This window comes from Sesamum indicum, linkage group LG8 (genome assembly GCF_026168435.1).
Source record: "Sesamum indicum cultivar Baizhima isolate 11 linkage group LG8, ASM2616843v1, whole genome shotgun sequence".
In the NCBI taxonomy this organism is placed as follows: Eukaryota; Viridiplantae; Streptophyta; class Magnoliopsida; order Lamiales; family Pedaliaceae; genus Sesamum; species Sesamum indicum.
Window position 1 is genome coordinate 27322803 of NC_142664.1, and position 27934 is coordinate 27350736.

The 27934-nt window shown below is 35.7% G+C and overlaps 2 protein-coding genes across 5 annotated transcripts; both read left to right on the forward strand.

Annotated features, from left to right (window-relative positions):
- The first annotated feature begins 1994 nt into the window (after nucleotides 1–1994).
- LOC105169050 (ATP-dependent Clp protease) lies at nucleotides 1995–10042 on the forward strand. Of its 3 annotated transcripts, XM_088883872.1 has the most exons (15): nucleotides 1995–2847; nucleotides 3154–3215; nucleotides 3794–3894; nucleotides 4051–4130; nucleotides 4241–4291; nucleotides 5306–5380; nucleotides 5477–5554; nucleotides 5802–5858; nucleotides 7071–7141; nucleotides 7224–7320; nucleotides 7458–7562; nucleotides 8725–8787; nucleotides 8902–9024; nucleotides 9435–9593; nucleotides 9878–10042. In XM_088883872.1, the coding sequence occupies exons 1-15, from the start codon at nucleotides 2140–2142 to the stop codon at nucleotides 9947–9949; spliced, it is 1902 nt and encodes a 633-aa protein (XP_088739998.1). In that variant the 5' UTR covers nucleotides 1995–2139; the 3' UTR covers nucleotides 9950–10042. The 3 variants fall into 3 exon arrangements, 2 of the variants coding, with proteins under 2 accessions (XP_088739998.1, XP_088739999.1); XR_016066792.1 differs by lacking the exons at nucleotides 9435–9593; nucleotides 9878–10042 and adding an exon at nucleotides 7648–7730 and having other exon boundaries at nucleotides 8902–8978; XM_088883873.1 differs by lacking the exons at nucleotides 9435–9593; nucleotides 9878–10042 and having other exon boundaries at nucleotides 8863–9001.
- A 1345-nt stretch (nucleotides 10043–11387) lies between these two features.
- On the forward strand, nucleotides 11388–27850 carry CAND1 (cullin-associated and neddylation dissociated). Of its 2 annotated transcripts, none has more exons than XM_088883596.1 (29): nucleotides 11388–11546; nucleotides 12237–12334; nucleotides 12438–12607; nucleotides 13419–13629; nucleotides 14895–15060; nucleotides 15165–15294; nucleotides 15988–16102; nucleotides 16229–16386; nucleotides 16473–16596; nucleotides 17982–18032; nucleotides 18112–18194; nucleotides 18782–18866; nucleotides 18945–19046; nucleotides 19145–19243; nucleotides 21123–21233; nucleotides 21319–21402; nucleotides 21473–21613; nucleotides 22534–22626; nucleotides 22729–22850; nucleotides 22972–23134; nucleotides 23215–23454; nucleotides 24131–24379; nucleotides 24466–24642; nucleotides 24739–24885; nucleotides 25034–25154; nucleotides 26005–26169; nucleotides 26334–26411; nucleotides 26515–26653; nucleotides 27176–27850. In XM_088883596.1, the coding sequence occupies exons 2-29, from the start codon at nucleotides 12299–12301 to the stop codon at nucleotides 27270–27272; spliced, it is 3657 nt and encodes a 1218-aa protein (XP_088739722.1). In that variant the 5' UTR covers nucleotides 11388–11546; nucleotides 12237–12298; the 3' UTR covers nucleotides 27273–27850. The 2 variants fall into 2 exon arrangements, with proteins under 2 accessions (XP_088739722.1, XP_088739723.1); XM_088883597.1 differs by having other exon boundaries at nucleotides 11392–11546; nucleotides 12234–12334.
- Nucleotides 27851–27934: the final 84 nt, after the last annotated feature.

The window sequence follows — 27934 nt, forward strand, 5'->3', positions numbered from 1 at the left end:
TTAGGTTGATCTGAATATAGCAACACCAAAAACTATATAAATGCACTTTATGTTAACCAACAATTTCACTAAATAATTCAACAAAAAACAACTACCATAAGAATCCATTTTAACCACATTAATTCCAATCAAATATTCGTACTAATGATAAACGAGTCAAATTACAAGACGAAAATCTTACCAGTAAGAAGCATTTAAGATCTTAGAGTCGCACTTGTTTAAAGAAATTTAATTATATTACGCTCGTCCCAAATAGATTAGCTTCGACCATCGTCCTGTATTTTTACTTTTGTTATTATTTAGAAAAGAAAAGCAGCAACATGGCAAGAATAAGGACAAGTTTGAAAGTATTTATCCTTCTTGTCGTTTGAAATATAATTAAAAATATATATATATAATTAATAAAAAAAATGAAGTACTGATTTATACGAAAACAAAGATCGGATTTGGGGAAAATAGTTTGAAATGTGGTATTTTACCCACATATAAAAATGAAAAGTTTAAAATCATATAATTGTCAATGTCTAAATTAAATTATTCTTGGAATAAGTTTAAGATAGAGGATCGTGGCCTAAATTGGAGTTTGGCCCCATTGGTAAAAGTTGTTAGTTGAGAGTTGGGAAAAGCATGCTGGATTTATTGCTGAAACTAATGTCAAAATTTTATCACAATCACATTTAAAATGAATATAGGTATCATATTCCAGCCGTGTATTTAGCTGGATTAGCCCCATTATTCTTTCCACTCTTTTGGTACCGCATCCTGTCTTTATGTAAACTTTTCAAATTTCTATTTTAATCAAATTTAATTACTTCTACAAAAAAAATAAATTGGAGGCCGCGCGGCTACGTTAATTTGTATTGGAATTATTTTATTTGTTTCTCACGGCCATAAAAAAATGTACTATTTTTTGGGTTGTGTATGATTTAGGATATATATGTGAAGATATTGTATATATAAATTATCTTTTTTTGGAATGCGGAGCATGTTCAGTATTATATTCAGTCCAACGATTGATAGATTCAATTTTACAGATATCATATAAATATAAGAAGAATTAAGACTCAGATACCACATAAATTTTATGTCCAAAAATTACGTTACAAATCAAATTTGGACAAAAACAAATCTTTTTATTTTATTTATTTTTAATATTTTCCCATTTCTTTTAACGACTCTACGAAAACAACGTAGGGTGCATGTGAGGTGGAAAAGAGGAAGGGGGATGTGATGAGATACAACTTCGAGTTTGCTGAGGAGGATTGGATGAGGGCAGGACCACATGCACCAACTTGTTGATTGCAACTACAAACTTTTAGGGCCCTCCGATCTTTGTTTTCTTTTGATGCGAATGCATTGAGTTTTCCTTCAAATTGCTTAAACACCTATATATTCATTGATGGCATTCTTGGAATCTGCAAATATTATATCAAATGCATCATATATCGTATAAATTGATGGATAACTGACATATACTATTTTTTTAAGTTAGAAGATACGTGTCATTCATATGTATACTCAATATATATAACATCAGTGTAATATATAATTTAACTGTTTTTTTTATATATATTGTATATATATACATATGAGATTCAAAATTTTGGTACTGTCCTGATATTTGCGGTATCATTTAATTAAAAATTATCAATGCACGACTGGAGTCGTATCAGGTTTTCGTCAGGGAAAATAATAAATAATACTTTTGGACCCCATAGTGTATATATATATATTGATATACTCGTGGGACAGTGCGTGACGACAACTAATCTAATAAAAAATAGCAAAAAGTATATTTGAACTTTCTTTTTGACAAATATTAAAAAAAAAAAAATGGGCCCAACCAGCATTCTTACTGTGAGGTCCAATCATCAAGGTAGGTGTTTTGGGCGTAGTGATGTTGGAGCTAGTCCAATAGGAGTCGGCCCAAATGAAAAAGTTTGATCCAATATATTTCATGGTTTAACTGTGTCGAAAATTTGGAATCTGCTGGCGCAAAGTAGCCGTCCCCACCAAGTCATGACTTCAGTGTGACTACCCACGGACGGATTGAACCCCACTACACTATTTCAGATTCAGAGTGTGCTGTATAGTGTATGCAAACGCTGTGAAGCGGCGGCGCCAGCGCCAGCGCCAGCAATGTCTTCTATGTTACGATCTTCTACGTCCAAGCTCCGCCGTGTTACCACCACAATCGCCGCTTTCTACTCCAGACCATCGTCAAGCTTCCACTCATCCGCTGTCAGAATACGACCGATTTCGACCCTCCTCCAGTCCCAACAAACCCTACCTTTCAAACCCGCGAAACTAGGGTTCCAGCAACGGCATAAATGGGATGGGAGCTCCGACAACTACGATCAAATCAAGGCCGAGGTGAACTGCCCCCGCTGCTCCAAGCCTATGACCGTGCTCTTCTCCAACCGCCCCCTCTCCATTACTGCTGGAGAGAGTGGGATTTATCAGGCTGTTAATATGTGTCACAATTGCCGGACGGCGTTTTATTTCCGGCCGTTCAAGCTGGAGCCGCTTCTGGGGAGTTTTGTTGAAATTGGGAGGGTTAAGGGTGGGAGAGAGCATTTTGGGGATATGGAGGGGAATGGCGCGGGAAGAAGTGGGAAGACTGGAGTTAAGATTTGGGAGAAGTTGAGGTCTTATAGTGGTAGTGAGAATAATGACAGAAATGGTGATGCTCAGGGTGATTGTAGTTCTAATGTGGAGGAGAATTCGGAGGGAAGGAGTACAGGGTCCGTGGAGGAGATGTCGAGATTCGGGAAAGAGTTGCCAACCCCAAAGGAGATATGTAAGGTGCTCAATGAGTATGTTATTGGGCAGGATAAGGCCAAAAAGGTTTGGTTTTTTGCGACCTCAAGAGCTTTTTGTTTGAGAGATCAGTGTGGTCTTTGCCAAATGAAATCATTCTACTAAAAGGACGCCCATATGATGCATATTGTTTGAATTTGGACATGCATAACAAAACTAATGAAGTAAATTAAATATATTCAAGATTATTTGTGGAATCTTTTGCCTAGTTTATGTTTGATAAGAATGGAAATATCCGTTTCCACAACTTGCTATTATGAATTTTAGCCTTCTTTTCTGAGTTGTTTGACTGTTGTACCAAACTTTGGAGAAATGACTTTCTTCATATGACAGGTGCTTTCTGTTGCTGTTTACAACCACTACAAAAGAATAAACCACGCTCTGGTGCAGAAAGTGTGAGTATCTACATGTCTGGTTCCTTTTTTCTGGCAATTCTGGAGATCATTAATAAAACATGTTAGTGACTTACTGAATAGGTCTTAATTAAACCTTTTGCATTTAGAGACATGGAATTATGTATCAACAATTCATTTTAATATTTCTGTTATTATTAGCACTTCGGAAGAAATCTGATAACAATAAAATTTAATCCAGAAACAACTTTAGTTAAGTTATCAGAATCTTTCAACCTTAATATCTTCAAGAAATTCATTGTTTTCGCTTACCACTGCAACCAATTTGGGATTTCTATCACCAGGTGTTTTTTGCCATATGGACCTTTTTATAGTGGCTGATCTTTTCTTTGTCAACTGTTATGACATAACTTCCTTAATATTTGTCACCTGTCCTTGCATGATTTCAGCTATCTTCATGATTGATTGAATACTTGATTGTTATGTTAGAATAGCATGACCGAATAATAAGCAACCACTTGATTCTTCATCATATCAATTCTTGCAAATTGTTCTTTTCCCTAATATGTAAGATGCATTATTGGTATGTTGTTGACCATTGATTTTCATTTTTCTATCAGGACAGGTTCTGAAGTAGCACATGCTGAACTAGATTCTTGCAATAATGATATTGTGGAGCTGGATAAGAGCAATGTCTTATTGATTGGCCCAACTGGCTCAGGCATGCTGTGTAGAGTATTTTGGTTTCTCAAAAAAAGAAAAAAAAGGAAAAGAAAACGAGTGAATTCAGTTTTGTGTTTTTGTCTTGGGGCGCATAAAGCTACTTATGCATGGTGGATTATTCTGATTTATGTTACTCTCCTTGATTGAAGGACAGGGAAAACGTTGCTTGCTAAAACACTAGCTCGTGTTGTGAATGTGCCTTTTATCATTGCTGACGCCACAACACTAACACAGGCAGGTTTGATATAATTTAGTAAATTCTCTTCTCCTTTTTTTTTGTTCAATAAGTTAGGTTTATGCAGTACTTGCTTCTTGATGCTGCTCCTGTTTGTACATGTCTGCAGGCTGGCTATGTCGGGGAAGATGTGGAATCCATACTGTACAAACTACTCATGGTATGTTCATTGAGTTTTTCTATATCATGTACACAAAGAGGAGTTAAAGAGATATAAATATGTGTATAAGAGTTCATGTATTTTGTTTATTTGCTTATTTACTCAAACTTGGAAACAAAGATATACATATTGGAAAGGATAATTCTGTATCTATTATTTCAGAATAGTAATTTGTTTCTGATTTATTTGAGCAGGTTCACTTTATCATGATTCTAGTAGTTTCCCATGAAGGCCACTCCTTTAGCAGCATGTATGGCATATTCCACAAAGTGATTTTTTTACTGGGGCGTTTTTCTACTTTTATGTATATGAGGTCTTAGATCATAATGGTTTAGTTAAGGGACTGAACAAAAAAAAGATTCATTGATAATGGCCTTTAGAAGTAGCTTATCGTTTACATTGTTAGATCTCTAATCCCATAGCAATCATGAACCGAAGATTTATGTTTCTTATAACTCTCTTATTTTTCAAGCTAATTTAGCAATTGTTTGCCATTTGGATAGAGCACAGGGAGGGAAAGGGAAGCAAAAAGTTTGATTATGAGTGAAAAGCAAGGAAATGAAGGTTTCTTTATGTTTTTTCAGGAAACTCAAGAGAAGGGAGGAATTGGGTGTTGTAATGAGTTGACAATCTTTTGTTTTTTTTTCTTTATTCATTCCTCTTTCCTATCTCTGTACATACGTCGGCAGAAGTAAAAAATAATCTTGCTACTTTTCCTCTTTCCTCTATTACCTCATTTATGCTCTGTGTTAGCTCCTAACTATTACTCTATTTACTGTGTAGGGAAGAGAAACAGAAAATGGGAAATCATAAGTGAAAGCTAAAGCAAAAGAAAACAGATAATCCTTATTTAGATCTTCTAAAAATGTCTGAGGACTTGCATATGATTCAGTTTGCATGAATCATGACTTGGTGCTAAAACTAAAAGATGTAAAATTAGGCATATTATTTTCCTTTAAACTTCTACTCTTCAAGGTAGCTGAATTTATTGCCATCTTATAATATCCATTTTAGGTTGCTGATTTCGATGTGGAAGCAGCTCAGCGAGGAATTGTGTACATAGATGAAGTAGATAAGATAACTAAGAAGGTAAGATTGACGTTGATAATTTGATCCAAAGTCACAGGGTCAGCATCTAACTCTTCGTGTTCCTTAACAAACTTTCTCCTTGGAAGCTCTGTGCAGACTGAGAGCTTGAACATTGGTAGAGATGTATCTGGAGAGGGTGTTCAGCAAGCACTACTAAAAATGCTGGAAGGAACTGTGAGTACATTCCTGGCTATTCTTTTCTGCCTTTACTTTTTGTCAACTTAGTTGTTTCGTTTAATCGTGAGGTATGAAAACACTGCCTGGCATTAGGCTTTCAGGTTTTTCACCTTTCTACCCGCTTCCAAATTTTGTACTTTCAATTTATCAATTTTAAAGTTTGTTTTTGGGATAATATTAAATGATTGTTAATGTTATATTGATAAAAAATGACTCTCTTTCTCTCTCTCTCTTATATATCTAGATTGTAAGTGTTCCTGACAATAGAACTCCAAGACATGCACGGCGTGATAACATTCAGGTATCAAGAAGTTGAATTTGTTCCTCTTATGTGCTTGTTGATTTTGGTGATTGTAATTAGGTGCTGTCAACTTTCATGTCTTATCCATTACTTGCTTTCCTAATGCATTCATATTCTTGCAAGTTACATCTTTTTTCATCATTATTATACTATCCTTTTAAAATTCACAATATCTCTTGATTTTGCTGTCTCCACACAATATGAGTAGTTCCCGAAGTATCTTATTTAGTTTTAGTAGAAATTCGAAAGGAGAACAATGCAAGGTTTTTATGTGGATGGAAAGAGAAAAATAGAATTACGCACATTCCAGCTTTAGTTTTATTGGACACAATGATTTGCTGTGTACTGTTACTTTGAGAATGTTTTTGCTTGAGTTGGATAATTTTCCTAGTTGGAAACTTTTACCTTGGTGTCTCCTTCTGTATAAACAGATCAGAGTTTCTACTGGAACCTAAAAAAGCTCACAGAGAGTGTATATTATGTTTCAATGAGAAGAAGGAAAATCATCCAGCTTGCAATATTATATCAATTCAGGGAAAGAGAAAGCTAAAATTGGTTACTGTATAACTCATATTGTGTTTACTGTACAAGTTTTAATTGTAAATATTTAGATCGTGAATGTAGAGATATGTAAGTTCTGATGCTTCGGGTTACCCTGGGCCAAATTTTGAGGGAGACTTTGTTAGTTTGTGAGGGAGGTAAGTTTGATGTTTGACTTAATCATCTTTGAATAGCTGACTTAGTAAACGTTTCAAAATTTGATTATAAAAAGGTATCAATATTAAGTTTCCGTTTCCTTGGAGGTTATATTGATTAAGCAAAATGAAACATTACATAGTCACTTATAAATCTAATTACTTCCCATTAAGTTCTAATTGGTAGTATATTGCTCTTTCCAAGATCTTATTATATAACTTAACTAGCACAACTATCAAATCTATGCTTCTATCATCTTTAACAGATACAAGGTGAAACTTATATTCTTGTTATTTAAAGGCTCAACCAATTAGGCGCCCTTTATTTTTGCTATTTGAAGTAATAGATCAGGCATAATCCTTTAATAAAAATTAAATGGATCAACTCCTTTTCTTATATTTGTGAAACTGGAGAATGAGAGGTTTATCTTCATATTAAACTCTGAACAAATAGAGCTTTCTTCTAAAAGAAACGTAGTCTTCATCTGTTCATTGCTTTCATTGCTATAACTGGCAGGTAGATACAAAAGATATCCTCTTTATCTGTGGTGGAGCTTTTGTTGATCTGGAGAAGACCATTTCTGAGAGGTAGTCGAATTGTGGTCTAAGCTTTTGACTGAGTGACCTATGCTAATTTGAAGGTTTGAACTTATATATTGTTTTATCCCAGACGACAAGATGCGTCAATTGGTTTTGGAGCACCTGTCCGTGCTAATATGAGACTTAGTGGGTTAAGTATTTCTGCAGCTGCCTCACTATTGGAACATGTGAGCAATGACTGGGTCATTTTAACATTTTGTATCTTTTTTAAGTTTTCTATTGTTTAGTATATGAATTCAACATTATCAACACCTTTTAGTTTATATCCCTATATATTACCTAAAGATTGCTTTTGGTGTTGCAGGTAGAGAGTGGTGATCTTACTGCTTATGGTCTTATACCTGAATTTGTTGGGCGTTTTCCTGTTGTAGTGAACTTGTCTGCTCTTGACGAAGAACAGCTTGTTCAGGTGTGCTTACTGTTTTGCCTTGGTCATAAACTAACCTTCTTCTGCCTCCTGGCGAACTGGACCACCTGTCTTTCTGCCTATGCAGCTATTCTGGAGAAGCTCTAGGCTGATTTATATTAAGAACTCATAAGAAGAGAATTGAATTCAGGCCTTGAACACCATGTTTGGGTAGGTGAAGCAGAAACATTGGAGAACTTACAAATTTTTTCCAGACTTCATAGTTAACAAATAAATAGAATAAGTTAGGGCTGTGAACAACTTCTCTTCTTTGGAGACATTTTCTAATCTAAGAATGTGTTGGAGTGAATATAACCCTAAGACAGGTATGTATTCCACGTGTTCGTCAGGACCTCAGAATTAATGGAGTCTGCATTTTTGAATTTTCTCTTCTCTGCCTCCCAAACAATGGGGATTATGCTTTCCTTGTTTGCCATTTCCCTTTCAAAATTATATCTAGTATGAGTCAATGTTTTTATTGTTGTTGCTGAGAATGTTTAAATTGTGAAGAAGGGATTGGTTTCAATCTCGCTAGCTCTTAGTTGTATTTCACGCCTTTTGCCATTCTTATCCAAAGTCCTTTCCTGATGGGTTTATTGTGTCCATTCTACCTGGCTAAAAGTTCAAAACATACAACTTCTCTTTCTGTACCCAATTTTCTTTGGTAACCCTGTCTTCTCCAGGATCTGTTATCACAAGAATTCAACTCTGCAATTACCATTACATTCGGTTTGGTCTTTAGATCTATGAAAGCAAATATTTGGTCTTCAACACTATATTTCACTTTTCTGGGGCATTTTCAAGTGAAGGTATTAAAACTTTTAAAACAAATATTTGGTCTGCAACATCTCCCACTTGGTTAGTACGATCAGCCTTGTGTTTCACCTAGCGGAAAAGAAAAACATTTCAGGTAGACTTACGCATCCCACATGTAGTCACTGAATAACATCAGGAACAAAGACTTGCATGCCAAGAATTTGATGATCAGACGATTGTCTCTACTATTTTGAAGGGAGGGAGGTAGCATAGAAATTTCTGTACATACAGTCCAGTTATGATCTCTGCTTTATTTCCCAAAAGCTCAGCTTGGAGTTCTATATTCTGAAGTAATTCTTGTTCCATTTTAGTTTAAATGGTACTTAGATATTAAGAATTGGTTTTGTAGGTTCTTACGGAGCCGAAGAATGCTCTCTGTAAACAATACAAGAGGATGTTCAGCATGAACAATGTACGTTATGATTGACAATATTATTCATAAGCAAGACATTATCCTATACTCAAGATATTTTTATATCGGATACAGATGGGCCTTCTGTATTTTCACTGAGTATTCAAATAACAGGTAAAGTTAAATTTCACGGACAGTGCATTGAGATTGATTGCAAAGAAGGCAATAGCCAAGAATACTGGTGCACGTGGTTTGAGAGCGATATTAGAAGATATTTTGACCGAGGCAATGTTTGAGGTATGCAAAAGCTAATGCTACTCATTTCTATCATTGCAATTGCTTTCATGTAGCATGCACACAAGCTCAAATGCAATGTGGAGGTGAATCATAGGTCATACTGGTAAGAAAAGCATTTGAACTACTTCAGAGCTTGTATATGACTGAATTGCTGCTTGTAGTAAATATGTCAAATTTCAGTAAGATTAGTTGACAATGATTCAGTCAGTTTCTCATCGGGTTCTTGGTAGGGGGGCATTTGCTTACATTTAAAATTTAAGTGATGCTAGTTGCATGATCAAAGGCCTCCTAAATCCCTCCTTGATGTCTTCGCAAGCTCCAGAATTCTCACATTTCTTCCATGAATTAGATCATGCAGTGCAAGGTCTCTGACGGGTACTTATAGCTTAATCATATTTTTCATATTACAGGTTCCAGATGCAAAATCAGGAACAGATCGTGCAGATACAGTTTTGGTTGATGAAGAGGCTGTAGGTGCACCAGATGCACATGGATGCGGAGCAAAAGTGCTCTTTTCAGACTGCGGGTTAGAAGAAATTCCAAGAAGAACAAAATCAGAAGATCCTAGAGTACGTTTTGATTTCTGACATCAGTTACTTGTTATAGATTTGAGCTGCTGTCCACTTTTGATTTGAGAACTTCAACGGATTGTAATCCGATGATTTCAACATTTTGGTGTCAGACGATATTGGATGTGCATCAGCACAATCCTTCTCCTCGTCTTATACCATGGGCCAAGTTGTCTCCCAACCAATACAGCCTCATCATTTCCATCATCACCAAAAGACTATAATATGCTCTAGTCACTAAATTTTAGAATTCTATTGACCACCCATTATCTTGCATTTCTCAGGAAGAGGACACTTCGGGGAAGAGAAGCTTGCAGGTAGATACGGAGGACACGTTGCCTGCCATGACCTTGTAACCGCACCAGTCCCAAAAGGGAAAATAAATCAATGTAAATATGCAGATGCTATCATAAATTTTTGGAAAAATGAAAGGCTTTCCCCCCTGCCCACTACTTGTTTCTACAATCACCGCATTGCTCTCTCCAAGAATGACCCAAACTAATACCATAGATCAAGAAAAATGCTTGAAATGGCATAGAACTGCTTCAGCAAATCATCGCTGTCGACTCATAGACAGCATTGAGAAGCCAACCACTTCAATGGCTGAAATGTATTTGTTGGCTATAGAGTCAACTATTATAATCTTCTGATTTAGTTTATTTTCAGCAAAAATTGAGGGTACATGAAAAATACAAGTATAAAAGGGGTGTGTAACATAAATTTTTTATGCTATAGTTTGAAGCAAATAGATCTTTTTTACAGTCTACCTTAATTTTCGTTCAAAAAAGTGGAAGTATAAGATTTATAAAATTAAAAAAGAATCTTCATTTTGATTATTATTTATTGTATATCTATAACCACCAAAAATGTATGAGCAAAGTAAGAAAGATAAATCCTCCATTTTTCACTTTATTTTTATTATATCAAATTAAGGGTTTTTTTTTTTTGGGGGGGGGGGGGCGGTAATAATTTAAAATTTCCCTATTTATGGATCATCATATCTAACAATTGAAAAAAAATATCCTATTTAATTTTTCCAATTCATTTTATGTTCTAAGATAATTAAATGATAATTATCTGTGCTGTATTAAAATTAAAATCACATGAATGATTTTTATGTTGATTTAAAATTTTTTACTCCTCTTCTAAATAGATTTTGAATCCAACACTTTAATTACGAAATATTCAATTTTGTAGAGGACTATTTGTCTACTTTTATTATATTTATAAATATACCAACAAATATCTATATGTTTTTATTCTCTTAATTTTTCTTTTCCCAAACATAATTTGTCCCCCAGTTCTTCAACTTTCATTTTCTTTCCATTATTGTCTAATTTTTTTAAATAAAATCTCCAACTAATCAAAAAAAGAGTTTCATTATCGTACATCTATTTACACAAACATAAAAGAAAAAAAGTCAATCATTTCCGTACGATCATATTTATCCTCAATTTTTATTGATATTCATTAATGACTTCGCTTTCAATTATATATTAATTTTTAATTTTAAAATTTGTATAATATCTATTGATATTATATGCTTTCAAGTATTACGGAACGAAGTGCATAATAAAGATAAAATAAATATTTGAATTAGATGTTTCTTGGAAAAAAAAGAAAAAATAAATATTTGAATTAGATGTTTCTTGGAAAAAAAAAAAGAAAAAGCAGACGTATGAGATGTGTGTACTAAGGAATGCCAGTTACGGTAATTGAAAATTAAAAAAAGAGAAATTAGGGAAGGGGGTTGGCCCCAAAGCCGAAATAAATCTTGGAGTCCAAACGCGCCCTTAAATCACAGTCCTTTCTCTGATGCGTTTAAATAGGGTTTAAGAACACGCGAAAAAAGGCATCAATCGACATAAAGTATATCAATGTTCAATACACATACATACTCACTCACAACTCACTGCTTCTGAAACTTCTCCTCACTCTCATTTGCAACCTGAGGTAAGCTCTTTCTCTCTCTCTTGGGGTTTTTACATTGGAATAGTCAAGTGCATTGCTTATATGCATGTACTAAATTGGTCTATGCATTTTGTATTGGATTCTCTGATTTGGGTAGTTAATTTCGGGGAATTTGATCAATTGCTTCCCATTGGCGTGGAATTTTGTTGCTCGGAAATTGCAGTTGCTACACTTTCTTTTTTTATTTTATTTTTTTTGGGGGGGTGGGGGGCCTAAGGCATGTATTACTTCCCCCGGCATAGCTTCTTTAGTTTTTTCCTTTATTTTGTTTGATTTGGTATGACGTTGGGACTGTTGCTGTTTTTCTTCTTGTATGTTAGGGAAGTATTTAGGTGATCGGGCTTGGTATGGTCACAATTTCTTTATTTATTTATTTTTATGCTCTGCAGTTCGGATTAGAGCTGAAGATCGTTAGTTATGTTTAGGATTTCACATAGGAGCTTGTCAAATTTTCTCCATAATATGTAGGATATGTTCTCTAAGATAGATTGAGTATGTACAGTTTGGATGAGTTTTACGTCCTGTATCTTTTCTGTTCTGCAACATGGCTTTCCACCTGTAGAAAGTGAGCTTCATTTCTGTTAAGTGGAACATATAAGCACCCAAAGATGCTCAATTACCCATGCCTCATTTGTATGCTTACTTGGATACAAACTTGACTTATTTAAGCAGGAAAATACACTTTCTTCTGCTGGTGAATTGTATCTGAGGATTCTTGTTGGTGCCTTGCAAAGATGGCAAACTTAACGTTAACTGGGATACTTGAGAAGGTAAGCATGGGTACTGTTAATTGTGATTTTTCTTTGCAGTCGTGCTATTTGTTTAGATATTAGTTGGAAGTTGGTAGTAGATTAATATGTGTATGCAATACAGATGACAGGAAAGGACAAAGATTACAGATATATGGCAACTTCTGATTTACTTAATGAATTAAATAAAGAGGGATTTAAACTCGATGTTGATCTTGAAGCAAAATTGTCGAACATTGTCATTCAGCAGCTTGATGATGCCGCAGGCGATGTTTCTGGATTAGCTGTGAAATGGTCTGCTCCTTCCTTCCTTTGACACATAGTTTTTTGTTTGCTCTGTCCCATTTAATTATTTTTTTACCCTTTCATTGTCTTTCCGTCCTTAATTTGACTGGGTTTTTATTTGAAATTGATTCACTTTAGCTCCGAGTGTTGGTCTCTAGTTTTCTTTTGCTCCCGCCTTTTATTAGATTCTACAAAATATTTTTGGATGTTCTTTTCCCTTTTTCCTTTGTTCAAATATTACATTTATTTGTTCTCGCCATTGCTTATATTTTTGAGCTTAAATTCTTGATTTCTAGTGCTATGTATTCTCTGAGTTAAATTAAAATTTAACCATCTGTGGGAAGTCTAATTTTGTTTGGTTTGCAAATGTTTGGTTCTGGAACTGCAATGTGGATCTGGTCTAAGATCCTACCAAGTTTGAGGAGGATTTGAAATGTTATAGAGGCTATACTATTTCACTAAATAAAGTTTCTGTTCGTTATTTTGGTTGAATCAAATGTGCCAGCAACAACATGTGCTTTTCCAATGATCATATTGCCTCACAATGTGAAAAATGAGCTTTCTTTATTGCTTATGAAGAACACCTTTTATGAAATGAGCATGTATGAGCCAAGTTTTATTTGAAAATGGGACATGTCCTGCTCAAATAGTCTAGTGCCTCTCATCTGCATTGAAATGCAAAAATGTTGGTTTGCTTATTCTTACTGTTTATTGGTTGTTTTCTTGCTTGGTTTGAGAGTATCTGAATAGAAAAAGTTTGAGTTGGTATTCCTTTGTATGGTGGTATTCTCATTATATTGTTTTTCAATGTGAATTTTAGTCTTGCTCCATTGGTGAAGAAAATTCACGAGCAGCAGGTTCTTGAAATGACTAACAAGCTTTGTGATAAATTGCTGAATGGGAAAGAGCAAAATCGTGACATCGCCAGCATTGCTTTGAAGACAATTGTTGCTGAAGTTCCTACGTTGTCTGTTGCAAAATCTGTTCTTGTCTCCATTTCCCCAAAGTTGATACGTGGAATAACTTTGCAGGTGAGTCCACTGTATGGTTTATTCTATACCAATATGGATAAATACCTCCCAAAGTTCGCTGGAGTCTAGTAATATTTATTTAAGCTGATCAATAGTTGATTGTACTAGTATACTTTTTGTACCATTTAGCAGTCTTGGATGATCTTTGTTCAGGAGATATCAGTTAATAATGAAAGGAAACCTTGCAATTTACTTATATAAGTGGTACTTCTAGTTTTTTCCTTTAGATTTAATCCTCAAACCTGGTGATATTACAATATGAGGTGTTTTAGTATTCCATCATGAGTTACAATCTCTTTGCTTGTTTTGCCTACTTGATAAAAAAACCTTATGATTATTTCTGTTTCTGATGAGTTTGATTTGTTGGTGAGGTTGGCTTCTTCTGAAATTACCTTCTTTAAAGTTGTGTTTTCATAAGATGCATCTGGTGAGCTGTGAGCTTAATTTTTAACTTCATAGGTTCCTATTCAGTTCATCATTGTGGGTGAATTCTTCTTTATTTTTTAACTGCTTCTTAGATGGTATCTGGCCGCGAACCATCATCTCCAAATTCATGGAGTATCTTGAGAGAAAATTGAATTTAGATCTCCAAGGAGTTGCCCATGTGTCTGATGAATATAAAGATTTGAGTACAAAGTTCAACATTGTCCATGTTGAGGAGTTAGTGGCATGATTAACCCATTTTCCTAGTAAGGACCTTGTCTATAGAAACCCTGGATCGTTTTAAAGGACTGCTAAAGTGGATCAAACATGATTTAGACCAGCTTCGGAGATGGGTCTAGTGTTATGGTCTGACGTTGCATGCTTGCAGTTGCAGTGTATGGATTTTGAGAGGGTGAGGATTGCCTTTGCAATGAAGCAGATTGCAGACCATTAGGTGGAAAAAGATTAAGCTTTCCTTTCCATATCCTTGGAGAAGCTTCAAGGATAAGATATGCAATTTCCATTTGTCTGTTATTCATCAGGGTCTTGGTCGAATTTAACTAGGATTAGGACTTCACTGTTGTTTAGAAGACTGGCTGCTCTATCTTGATATGATGCAATAGGATGCTCAGAATAAATTTAAGAAAAAAAATGATGCATTAGGTTTTCAACTGTGGTCCTATGTCCAACTTAGTTAAGAGTTTATTAGTATTTGGTGTCAGTATATTGTATTGCTTCTGTTTTGTGCATTTGAATAGCAAAGTTTATGTTCTTACAAATACCTTTCTTCTCTCTCAATTATTATTTATTTTTATGAAACTCATTTATTTTCTTTTCCCTAGGGGATGAGCACAGAAATCAAGTGCGAATGCCTTGATATTCTGTGTGATGTTCTTCACAAATATGGTAATCTAATGGCATCAGATCATGAGGTATTGCTAGGTTCATTGTTGCCCCAGTTGAATACTAATCAAGCCAGTGTCAGAAAGAAGGCTGTTTCATGCATTGGTAGGATTAACTATATCAAATATTCCAAAAATGATCCTGTCCTTTTGTTTTGTGTGTCAATTGATCTTCCTTTGAGATAATTTAATATAGAACTTCTGCTGCAGCATCTCTCGCTTCAAGCTTGTCAGATGATTTGCTGGCAAAGGCTACAGTTGAAGTTGTTCAGCTTTTGAAAACTAAATCAACAAAATCTGAAATTACACGCACAAACATCCAGATGATTGGGGCTTTAAGGTAAGTTATCAAGTCAGTTTTCTTTTATGATTGTTTCATCTGTCTATACTATGCTGCTTCAGTTGGATCCTTCTGTTGGATGTCGTCTTTTGTTGCTGTAGAAAACAAATGTTTGATGCAATTTGTTATTTCCAGAGTTGTATTGAGTACACCACACTCACTTATGAGAATGAATAAATGTAGCTCCTGACAACTATTGTGACTGTTTGGCTAACGCCATTTAATTGAATATTTTGGGTTCCTAATGATCTTGCCTAATTTTGAGTGAGCTTATGATCAAATGTCTGAATGTTGTCACTTCAAGTGCTGCTATATTTTAGAAATCCACGGATTTGATGACATTTCTATATTCAAATAATACATGTAATCTCTAAAATATGCTTGATAACTGATGTCCTAGTTTGTTTGTTCATGGCTTTGGATTGACAAAATCAGAGAGTTCTTAGTATGACCTTAAGATGGGATTAATGTGCTTGACTTGAGTTATTATAAGCTGGGCACTAACCTGATGTATTAAGGAAGTTGAAATAGCTGAAAAGAAGCAAACTACTTGAGAGGAAATTTCCTATTGTCGGCTAGGATCCCTACAGATGCTTGCCTAGGATTATGCAGTATGCTATAGGATCATTTTTATGTCTTATCCATTGCTGAGATATTATCTAGTGAATGACATGTCACCTTTTGGTTTTTAAGCCGCGCTGTTGGTTATCGCTTTGGTCCTCACCTTGGAGATACAGTTCCAATTTTAATCAACTACTGTAATAATGCATCAGAGAATGACGAGGAGCTTCGTGAGTATAGCTTACAGGTACTTGTTGTTTCCTCTGACATTTTTTTATGAACCTTTTAATGCAGCGTTCATCTATATTCATAGTTCATTTCTCTCGTATCATGTTTGGACTATGCCCTTGAGGTTAGTACGTTTCCTGTGCAGGCGTTAGAGAGCTTTTTGCTGAGGTGTCCCAGAGATATCTCTTCCTACTGTGATCAAATTTTACATCTTACTTTGGAATTTCTTAGTCATGATCCAAATTTCACTGATAATATGGAGGAAGACACAGATAATGAGAGTTATGCAGAAGAGGAAGATGAGTGTGTCCTGAAACTTTTTATTTGTTAATGATTTGTAATTGTCCATGAGAAACTTTGTCGCTAATTTGTTATTCTATGGCTTGTAGTGAGAGTGCTAATGAATACACAGATGACGAAGATGTCAGCTGGAAAGTCCGAAGAGCTGCTGCTAAATGCTTAGCCGCATTAATTGTTTCTCGCCCTGAGATGCTCTCAAGACTATACAATGAGGTATGCTTTGATGAACTTTATGAATATTACTGATATTAGACTTACCTGGTCCTTTGTGTCTGGGTGTGTTGCTGTATTTCAATAAAATGAAGTGTTACAAATTATAATGCCACTATGAACCATTAAATCCTATATATTTTGCTTAAACAACTTGAGTTTTATATTTCACAGTGATGACTTATGTAGCCTTTATTGTGATATCATTCGATTCATTCCCCATAAAACATAGTACTTTGCCATTCAGAAAACTGTATGCCATATGTTGTTAAAGTAAGCCTCTTTTCTGTACACGCTTACTACTTTACCCTCGTTTGGATGCTATTGACAATACTATAAATTTAAGTCCGGTCTGCTTTCAAGGTACATCAATATTTGATGCTTAAAGAGCTAGAAAGCTTTCTCTACCAATATCAAATGAGAAGATAAGATGAGAAATATTTGAGAGTTTCGTTTTCCCACTAGTGACAATGTTGTGTTGTAGTTCCAGGTTTGGATGTGAAGACTGCTAATTATTCTTTGGAAGTTACTTTATATTTAGTGATCAATATCATGAAACAGACTAGTGCTTATAATACTATTCATGGACTGTATGCTAGTGATAGAAGGAGACTGTAACTAGTGGCCTTGAATCTGCTCTATAACTCTACACAAATTCTATGTACTTTCCACTAACTTTTAATAGTTTTTTTGGTAAAAATAGTGAGAAGGTCAGCGTGAGTGATCTTCAAGGAAGATCATAGTGGACCAGTGGTGAAAATTTAAATTGCTTGCCTTGAGTTCAGTAATATAACCACAGCTCTGAACGGATGGATATATGAACCTAGACATCCTCTATAGGGCAGCAAAGATTTTTCTTGATAAAACTTGTACATTCTTTGGTGTAATGTTAGGTACTTGAATATACCATGTCCCCCTTACTGAACTAATTAACCCGTCATAGCTTTTTACTTAGTGTAATTATCTAATTGCTTCTTAATTTCAAAATTTAGATATGATGTTATGGTATAGATAGGGACTATATCTGCAATAACTAAGATGTGGTGAATGCAGTAGCAAGTAGGAAAGATAATTTTCCCCAAACATACGTTTTATAACATGAATTGTAGCAACTTTTTGTGGTACAATGGCAATTAAGAGGAATTCATTTAAGTAAAGCAAATTGTTCTTTTATTTAAAAAGTTCATTCAACTATTATCAGACCACTCTTACAATGCTGGTTGGAACTAGTTATATTGAATTTGAGATATTAGAATATAATTGGGAAGCATTTTTTATTTTCGTGAAAACTAAATTTGTAGATCTGTATTCTGAATGATGTTTCTTTTGTTTTAACCTAAGTAGAGTATGCTGGTCGACTAATAAAATATGGACGCTCTTCTTTTCAGGCTTGTCCCAAGTTGATTGATAGGTTTAAAGAAAGGGAAGAGAACGTCAAGGTACGGAGGAATAATCTAACTGGTCTTTCCATAGTTGTAGGATTTCTCCTTGACTTATGTCTTGCTTAATATGCTGCAGATGGATGTCTTTAATACATTCATTGAATTATTGAGACAAACAGGGAATGTTACAAAAGGGCAGACTGATTTTGATGAATCAAGGCAAGGCATTGTTTGTCCATTTTGAATTGTCTGATATTTTTCTAATTTATTGTCATTATATGGTGATAAGAGCATTTCTAAGAAGTCCAATTATTCTTATGGTATTCTAATTTTGGATTAGAAGAAATGCTGTTGTGGACCATAAGCTATGTAATAGAATCAAATCATGTTGCACAATTCACCAGATTGGTTCTGAAGGGGGGGTGGGTGGGTGAATTCAGGGGGGTGGGAGGATCATTATAGATATGGTTAATATTTTTGGTTTTTCACAATTTTGTCAACTGACGCCTTGAGTAAGCTGATGAGTTAACTAGAAAAGGAAGGCAGGGAAGATATGGTTTGGAGTTAGCATAAGTTTCTGTAAACTATACTTGGTTTCATATGGATGTAGTTGTGTTAACAAATTACACATACAAGACTCTTAACATTCTATACAATTTTTCTCTTCTGTCAACCTTTGAATTAATACTTTCTGCTTTGTGTACAATCGTTACACTATCCTGTTGAGCAACAGAGAATACCCTTCCAGCGCCATCTAGGAATGGCTCATCTGATTTATTATGATCTGATGCTTTAATTTTTTGCAGTCCCAGATACCTATTGAAGCAAGAGGTGCCAAAGATCGTTAGATCGGTAAATAAACAGCTACGTGAAAAATCTATCAAGACAAAGGTAGGAAGATCTTAAAGTACACTGCTGTTACGGTCAACATGAGCTTCTACAGTTTATTACTTTGTTCATGTCTTACAGGTTGGAGCCTTCTCAGTTTTGAAAGAGCTGGTAGTTGTGCTGCCTGATTGCCTAGCAGACCACATTGGATCCCTTACTCCTGGAATTGAAAAAGCACTCTGTGTAAGTTTTGTTGCCCTTAGGACTTGAATTACATAACATTTGTTCTTTTCCATATGTCTTATAAATATTGTGTTTTTGAATTTTACCTTTATCCACAGGATAAATCCTCTACCTCAAATCTAAAGATTGAAGCTCTTGTTTTTACGAGATTAGTGTTAGCCTCGCATGCTCCTTCTGTTTTTCATCCCTACATCAAGGTAATGGCTAAAAATCTTGTCTCTGTTTGAAAGGTTGGGTTGTATTCTGGAAATGTTCTGAGTGATAATTTTTACCTTGTTCAATCCTTATTTTGATAAGTTCACAGTTAGAAGGATGTAATTTTGATTCCTCTGAAATAATTTTACCATTTTTAGGGAATTACTTGTTTTTCTTCTTTTTTATTAATGGATGTATGCGGACGATTGGGTTGGAACTTTCTCATGATTAACATTAGTTTGCCAAATTATCAGAGAGATACCCTGTAGAATAGATATACTCCTTGAAGTAATACCAAGCAGCAAGCATGAAATATCTCTTAACGTCTAGATTCTTTGTCTGAGATGTTCATGCATAGTAGAAGTGTGTAAGCTTTTCTGACGAGCAGCCTTTTTTTGCTAATCAGCTCTGTGCTGATAAATATGGAAACCTCTGAATACCAATGAAAAAGAAATCTGTAAGGTCTTGCTTGAAGTTCGGTAATAAGGGGTGGTACCCCAATAGAGAAAGGGGGAATTGATGGAAGTCTCTACTTGCTGTTGGTTTAGGGATGTCTGTTCACTCTTGGTCCAGACTTCATATTGAAGAAGAGTTGGTCTTTGTTGACCTGTTAGGTTTAGGAACACTTGATTCCAATGGTAAGAAGTTGTTGACTATCACATAATATTGTCCATATCATACAGCTATATGTCTGTCATCATTCCTTTATTTCATTCCCTGTTTTCTGAAAACGGAGGTCCAAGACATTGGTGGATAGTTTGGATGATCCCTAACGGTCAGTTAATTTTGTAAAGGTGAACAAGGGGTGGAGGATCTATACCTAACCCTAGTATTGCAACATTGTGGAGATGGGAGAACAGTAATAATAAATAAAGCAATATGTGGAGTGGTTCTCCTTTGCATTGAGTGTGATGCTGCAATTATGATGCTGCTCTCTTACAACTAGTGATGTTATAACCAAAAACTTAATAAGTAGCTGAATTGAGCATCTGAATCGCAAAATAAGGAATTTCAAGTCAATCAGGATTGTGAATGGCTCTTAACTGCTTTGGAAGCTGTACTTCTGCACCAAGTGATTTCTGTAATCCCCTCGTAAAGGCAAAGTTTCTGAGATAATCTGCAGCTGCATTGGCTTCAATTCAAGTGTGAATTATTTATGCTAGCAGCTAGTTGCAACAAAATTTGCAAAAACTCGTCTTGGTCTTATCTTAGGGGCATATTTTTTCCTCTTAAATCCAAGATGATTTACTTGTAGAATCTGTTTCCACAAGTTATATTGACCCCGTTCTTTTTGATAGTTTAAGCCACATATCACATCCAGATGCTATTTATAAGTTATGTCCTTGATGCCTCAGTATTTACAGAGTACTTTGTGTCATCCGCTTACATGTCCCAATGATACTGTCCAGGAATTATTGTAAAGCTGAAGCAGACAAGCAGAAAGTTCTCATTATTAGTTTTCTTTTCTTCTTCTTCTTTTTCCTTTCTTTTTGTTTTTTTTTTGGGGGGGGGGGGGGAGGGGGACCGCATTCTGACTATCAGAAAAGTTTCTGATATCAATTTATTTTTAGCATTTGCGAAATCATACTAGTCAGTCATCCAGTTCAGTGGAAAGTCATATAGCATCATGATTCTTAGACCTTTGAGTGGAAGGAGAAATTGTTTTACCTTAATCTTTCTCTGATACATTTTTGTGTAAATTTAGATAATCATGTACATGTGGAACTGTTGTGGTTGTCAATGATCATTTATTCCTATAGCATGCTGCTATTATAAATCTTGTAGAAGTGAATGTTGTAACGTATAATCATGACAACTTTGCTGATCCATGATAGGAGCTTTTCTTGGTTGTATAATGAAGTATTAGTCTTGTTTCTCTAGGCGATTTCTGCTCCAATTATATCTGCAGTTGGTGAACGGTATTACAAAGTTACAGCTGAGGCATTAAGAGTATGTGGAGAACTTGTCCGTGTTGTGCGGCCAAATATTGAGGTTAGCTGCTTCATCTCTAGATTCTTTTTGCCTTGTAGATGCTGGCGGCTCCCTTCCTGAAAATTAAGGCGATTTTGTTGTCCAGGATTTTGGCTTTGATTTCAAACCTTTTGTCCATCCTATATACACTGCTATCATGTCGCGCTTGACAAACCAAGATCAAGACCAGGTTAGAGCCTTTTCTTTTGTTGAAATCTTTTCCCTCTTTACCTTCATGTCTTACTTTTCTTCTCTTGCAGGAAGTGAAAGAATGTGCCATCTCTTGCATGGGACTTGTGGTTTCTACATTTGGTGATCATCTTGGGGCGGAACTACCCACATGCCTTCCCGTGCTGGTGGACCGAATGGGAAATGAAATAACTCGACTTACAGCCGTGAAGGTTTGTTAAATTTTTTACCTTGGGGTTTTGTTTTTTAGTTAGTTGTGGTTCTCCATTCACGTGTTGCATTTTCAAGCACTCACAATAAGTGGTGGAAGTATTCTTCATTTAACGCACTATGTGACCGTTATGATTATGGTGACAGTGTCGGGAATTACTTTGTTAAGGTTGTCAGGATGAAGACTACATAAAATAGATAAACTTCCTCAGCTGTTCTGGATGGCCAAATTCTTCATATACTTGAATATTTGATGTGGCTCTTGTTAGTGTGAGGTTCTCTAGTGCTTTAGAAGAAGCTCCTCTGATTCATCTCCTGCTCTGGATAGTCTTTGTTGATTAAGGTTTTGGAGATGGGGAATATGAAATAAATTTAAGGTGTGTTTGGATAGAAGATTTGGTCATTTGGGTTTGAGGGAATGGTTTGACAGTAGGATTCAAATGATCCACCATAATGATTGAAGAAGTGATGAGTGTTAAAGAATATTAAATCCATTGTAAACTATCCAAACAAGTTTGATGGATTTGTGCATTATGGGTTCAAACTTCCACCGTGTTCTGGACTCCTGAATATGTGAGCACACATTTATCATACATGCCTTACCAAATGAACTCCTTTAGCAAGTGCTGAGGCAAATAAATCCCTAGTTGGTCAATCTTATTTACAGAAAGATTGAGGAATATCTTCAAAATTATAAAATGGACTTGGGTTGTTCTATAACTTAATCTCATGGGGACTTGTGAGATAAAGTCATAAATTGTATTGAGAAAAATATTTATGAGCTTGCAAACAATTGACAATATTCACTTTGTTGAATTTGTTTAATTTCTATTCTCAGCACAAAATTACTTGTCAGCTTTGGGACGTTGCTGTATTTATATTCTCATGTGCAAGTTTTCTACAACTTTATCCCTTTTTCCAGGCTTTTGCTGTCATTGCTGCTTCTCCTCTGCACCTTGACCTATCTTGTGTTTTGGAGCATGTAATTTCAGAGTTGACGGCATTCCTACGGAAGGTATAATAATATGCCTCTTTCCTTACAGCTTTTGGATAGTTTTTCCACTATGATGATTTGTAATAAAAGCTACTAAATGCTCTGATGTTTCTGGGAAATTAGGCCAATCGTGCTCTAAGACAAGCTACCCTGGGGACTCTCAACACACTAATTGTCAGCTATGGTGATAAAATTGGTTCAGCTGCTTATGAAGTTATTGTTGTTGAACTTTCAACTCTGATAAGGTTTCATAAATCTTTTTTCTTTTTTAAACTGCCAATGCAGTTGCCATTACTACATGGTTGCCAACTACAGTTTTGAATCCATTGGCATTTTTTAATACTAATTCTTCCTTGTGCTTTTCAGTGATTCAGACTTGCATATGGCTGCTCTAGCTCTGGAATTATGCTGTACATTAATGGCCGACAGCAGATCTGGTCCAAATGTTGGTTTGACTGTCAGAAACAAAGTTCTGCCGCAAGCACTGACTCTGATTCGAAGCTCACTGCTCCAGGGACAAGCCCTTCTGGTACTAATTGTATGCTTCACTGATTGAAAAATGTCAGAGAATAGTTTGCTTAACTATAACATCATCTTTGGAAATCACAGGCACTGCAGAACTTCTTTGGTGCCCTGGTTTACTCAGCAAATACAAGCTTTGATGTACTGCTGGACTCTCTTCTTTCAACGGCAAAACCATCTTCCCAGGCTGGAGCTGTTGCAAAACAGGCCTTATTTTCCATTGCTCAATGCGTAGCAGTTCTCTGTCTTGCTGCAGGCGATCAGAAATGTTCCTCCACTGTAAATATGCTTACGGATATCCTGAAAGCTGATAGCAGCACCAATTCGGTATGCTTTCTACTTGTGTTTGTCCCTGCCTTACTTTGCTTGAATATTTTAGTTGCAAGATTTCTATTAATTTTTAAGTTTGCATCTTTAGATGATTGCTGATGCACATATACCTACATCCTGACACTTGTGTGTCCATAGCATAAACCCTGGTTGATTTAAACAAGCTGTCTCCCCCTTACTTTGTTTGTCGCTTCTTTTGGTGCACTGTATTTGATTGAAACCTTGGAAGTAATTGGAAGATCTTTTATCTATACTATAGTTGTGAATAATCCAAACATGAACGATGTTTTGCTGATTGCATAATCTGACAAAGAAGTTATATGAATTCTCAAGCAATATATGCTACAAGATAGGAGATTCTCTTAGATAGCTGGGTGGTGGAGCTGAAACTTGGCTACTTATCTCGTGACCATGGGAATGGAGTATATTGGTGTTCTGCGAGCAAATACTTACAGCTTATAATGCTTAAGATGATATTGCTATACTTTTCTGGATGCCATTGTGAAGGACTAATCATCTATTCTCATGATTGGATAACTGTTCAGGCATTTTCCATCTTTTTTGTTTTAAATCTTTATTTTACTCAACAATAGAAATAATATTGAATACCAAATTGTATTATCTCTGTCTCATTACCTTATGTTTCAATATTGCTCACTGTACTTTCTAATAGGCCAAACAACATCTATCCTTGCTGTGCTTGGGGGAGATAGGCAGGAGAAAGGATCTAAGTTCTCATGACCATATCGAGAATATTGTTATCGAGTCCTTCCAATCACCTTTCGAAGAAATAAAGTCTGCTGCATCTTATGCACTAGGAAATATTGCTGTTGGCAATCTGCCCAAGTATTTACCTTTTATCTTGGATAAAATTGATAATCAGCAGAAGAAGCAATATCTCTTGCTCCATTCTCTGAAGGAGGTGCGTGTTGTATAGTTAGTCATTTGCAAGAAACTTATGTAATGAGCTTTATAGCTCAACCATGCTCAATTCTCTTCTGCATACAGGTCATTGTAAGACAATCTGTGGATAAAGCAGAGTTTGACGATTCTAGTGTTGAGAAGATCACTCATTTGCTCTTTAACCACTGTGAGAGTGAAGAAGAGGGTGTTCGTAATGTGGTAGCTGAATGTCTGGGGAAAATTGCGCTTATTGAACCTGGAAAACTTGTTCCTGCCCTAAAGGTACTTTCTTCAGTATGTGAATTTTGTTTTCTTACAGAAACATTTTATGTGATCTCATTCTTATGGATACATACTATGCACAATTTATAACTGTAGGAACGGACTTCCAACCCAGCTGCATTCACTCGAGCAACAGTTGTAATTGCGGTGAAATATTCTATAGTTGAGCGGCAGGAGAAAATAGATGAGATTTTGTACCCAGAAATTTCATCTTTCTTGATGCTTATCAAGGATAATGACCGGGTAATTTGCTAGATATTTATGACATTGTTGTAAAAGCTATTCAGTTTAGTTAATGTTCATGTTAGAATAATAAAATTGTGTTCTATATGTGCTATTTGGATCTCTCCTTAAATTTAATACATTTCATGGTTTATTGGTCTACATGCAGCATGTGAGGCGTGCAGCTGTATTGGCCTTGAGTACTGCAGCTCATAATAAGCCAAACTTGATAAAGGGCCTGCTTCCGGAACTATTGCCACTGCTTTACGATCAAACAGTGATAAAGGCAAGTACCTTATAGTATTAGCATGCCTTTTGTTATAGCCTTCAAAGACTATAAAAGTGCACAAAATTGGAACTGAAATTTCCTGCGCCTGATGTAAGTAACCTAATAGCGGCAGACACGAGAGTCTTCATATTTTAAGAGGTGCATTTTGCTTTTAGTTAGCAATGGGCTACACTTGCTATAGGCGAACGCACTATTCCTCCTCTTTCGTTTAAGCATTTGGCAGGGTTAAAAGCGTGAGAATCCTTGATATGGGATGTATGTGCAGTCCGATCTTGTAATTAATACCATAGTATGTAGTAAGATATATTTTTATTAATCATGCAAGAGGTCCATTTTAACACTACTCTATTGGGTTTGGTTATTCATCAAATAATGGATTGTGGCACAGGAGATCACCCATTATTTGGATTGTAAATGGATATTCTTGAGACAGCAATTTTAGTTATAAAAACGGAAAAGAAGTCTGACATTTCCTTTGAGCATAGTACTTCCTTGTTTTATCAACTTTTGGACTGTCGTGATCAACTCTGTGGATTTCTCTCCCATTTTTGTCTCTTTTTCTTTTCTTCCCTATTTCATATTTTATTGTAGGTGGTGAAAAGGTGTATTTCGTTTTGCTAGTTATGTTAACATTGTTTCACTGGACATCGTTTTTCCTGTCGTCATTACCGAGGACGAAAATGCTGCAACTTTAGTATTATTACCTCCTTTTACCTTCGGTGGCAACTTGGTTTGATTTTATCTGTGTGTGTGTGTTCTGATTTTTGTTTTAATTTTTTTTTTCCTTTTTTCCTCTAGGAAGTGTCTTTTATTAAACTCAATTTATTGGTCAATTATCTCTTTGCAGAAAGAATTGATCAGGACAGTGGATCTTGGTCCTTTCAAGCACACAGTAGATGATGGGCTTGAATTGAGGAAAGCTGCTTTTGAATGTGTGGACACTTTGTTGGACAGTTGTCTGGATCAAGTGAATCCTTCTTCTTTTATTGTTCCGTACCTTTTATCTGGTTTAGATGGTGAGTCTATCCAATAGCATCAAATATCTATGAATATATCACAATTCATTTTCCCCGGTGGTGTTGATTTTAATTTACTTTTGATAATAATGCAAAGAATTGAAGCACATAAATTCAAAGCTACTTTTATTGCTAGCCTGTCTCACTGGTTTTCTTCATTTCAGATCATTATGATGTCAAAATGCCTTGTCATCTTATCCTTTCAAAGTTGGCCGACAAGTGCCCATCTGCTGTGTTGGCAGGTATCTCCTGTCGTTACGTTTTGGTTGCAGATGATCTTAATATTTTCCAATTAGTATGTTAAGTAGATATTAATCCAATTTTCACCAAAATATTGCACTCCAGTATTGGATTCCTTGGTGGATCCTCTCCAGAAAACTATCAACTTTAGGCCCAAGCAGGATGCTGTCAAGCAAGAGGTTGACCGTAATGAAGACATGATCCGAAGTGCCCTCCGGGCAATTGCATCCTTGAATCGCATAAGGTATTCTTAGGTTTCAAATTAATATTTTCTGTTAACCTCAAAATCCTCCTCAAGGGTATATTCCCCGATGGCGATGACAAGAAATCCATATAACATAATAATTTATGTGTTCTTCCACGAATTCATTAATTTTTGTCCTTCTGTGGTTTCTTTGAACTCTACAAACCATCCTCACCATCTGTTCTCAAATCTGTTTCTTTCTGATTTGGTTTCTGGCCATCCTCACTCCAGTTATCATTCATATTATGACGGAGCAAGAACATGGCCAACCTGTTTATAAGGTGTTTCTGTTTCTGGCTTTCTATGACACCACTGCTCTTGCAGTCACATTTTTGTTACCTTCTGCCGATAAACGAAATATTGCTATTATCAATAGCCTTTGCTGATCTTCTGAGTGCAAATTCATCCTGTTGTTTGTAGACTATAGATATTGTTTTTGCACATTTGAATATAGAACTGTTGGAAATTATTCATTACAGGTGTAATGACTGATTCTCTTTTCTCTCCCCTTTACACTTGCAGCGGAGGAGACTGTAGTCATAAGTTTAAGAATCTCATGAATGAAATTGCCAAGTCAGCAAGACTCTCAGAGAAATACTCTTCCATTCGGAATGAATAAATTTGTTCCACTCAATGCTTCCAGTTGATGCTGCAGACTTCAGAAGCATGTATTTGACTTTCCCTTGACCCGTAATCTTTTACCGATGAAGAACATTATACAGGTCCACGGAAAAGGGGTTAATTTACTGAACATACCATGCCGGGCTATTGCATCTACAGTGAGTAAACTAAGCTATCCTGTTGGGGGAACTGGGCATGTGACTGCCCTGTACAGCATAGTCCTAGCTTTTCCATTTGGCCAGTCGAGCTTCTGTCCTGGTCGGACTTCCAAAATATACTGGCCTCTCTCTTTTGTTAATTCGGTTGACCATTGCTGTGTAAATTGGAGATTCATGCAATTTTCGATTGAATTCGACTAATGTTGTTTAAGGCTCTCCTTTAGATGCTATGTATTGCTAAGTTTGGTGGGTGCTGCTGCTGCACCCATGGCGTTTTATGTTTTGGATCATTAGAACTGGGTATGGATTTGAAAGGAAACCTGGAAAAGTTTGGGAGACACTTTGAGGAAGTGCAATTAATGTAGTCACTCCTGTTTGCCCTTAAATGTTTCAATAGACATGGACTCTTCTGAGGTAACATTTATCTAGAGTTGATATATATATCTATATATATGCTCGAAATAAAAGCTCTTTTTTAAAAAAATAAACAATAATTATATAA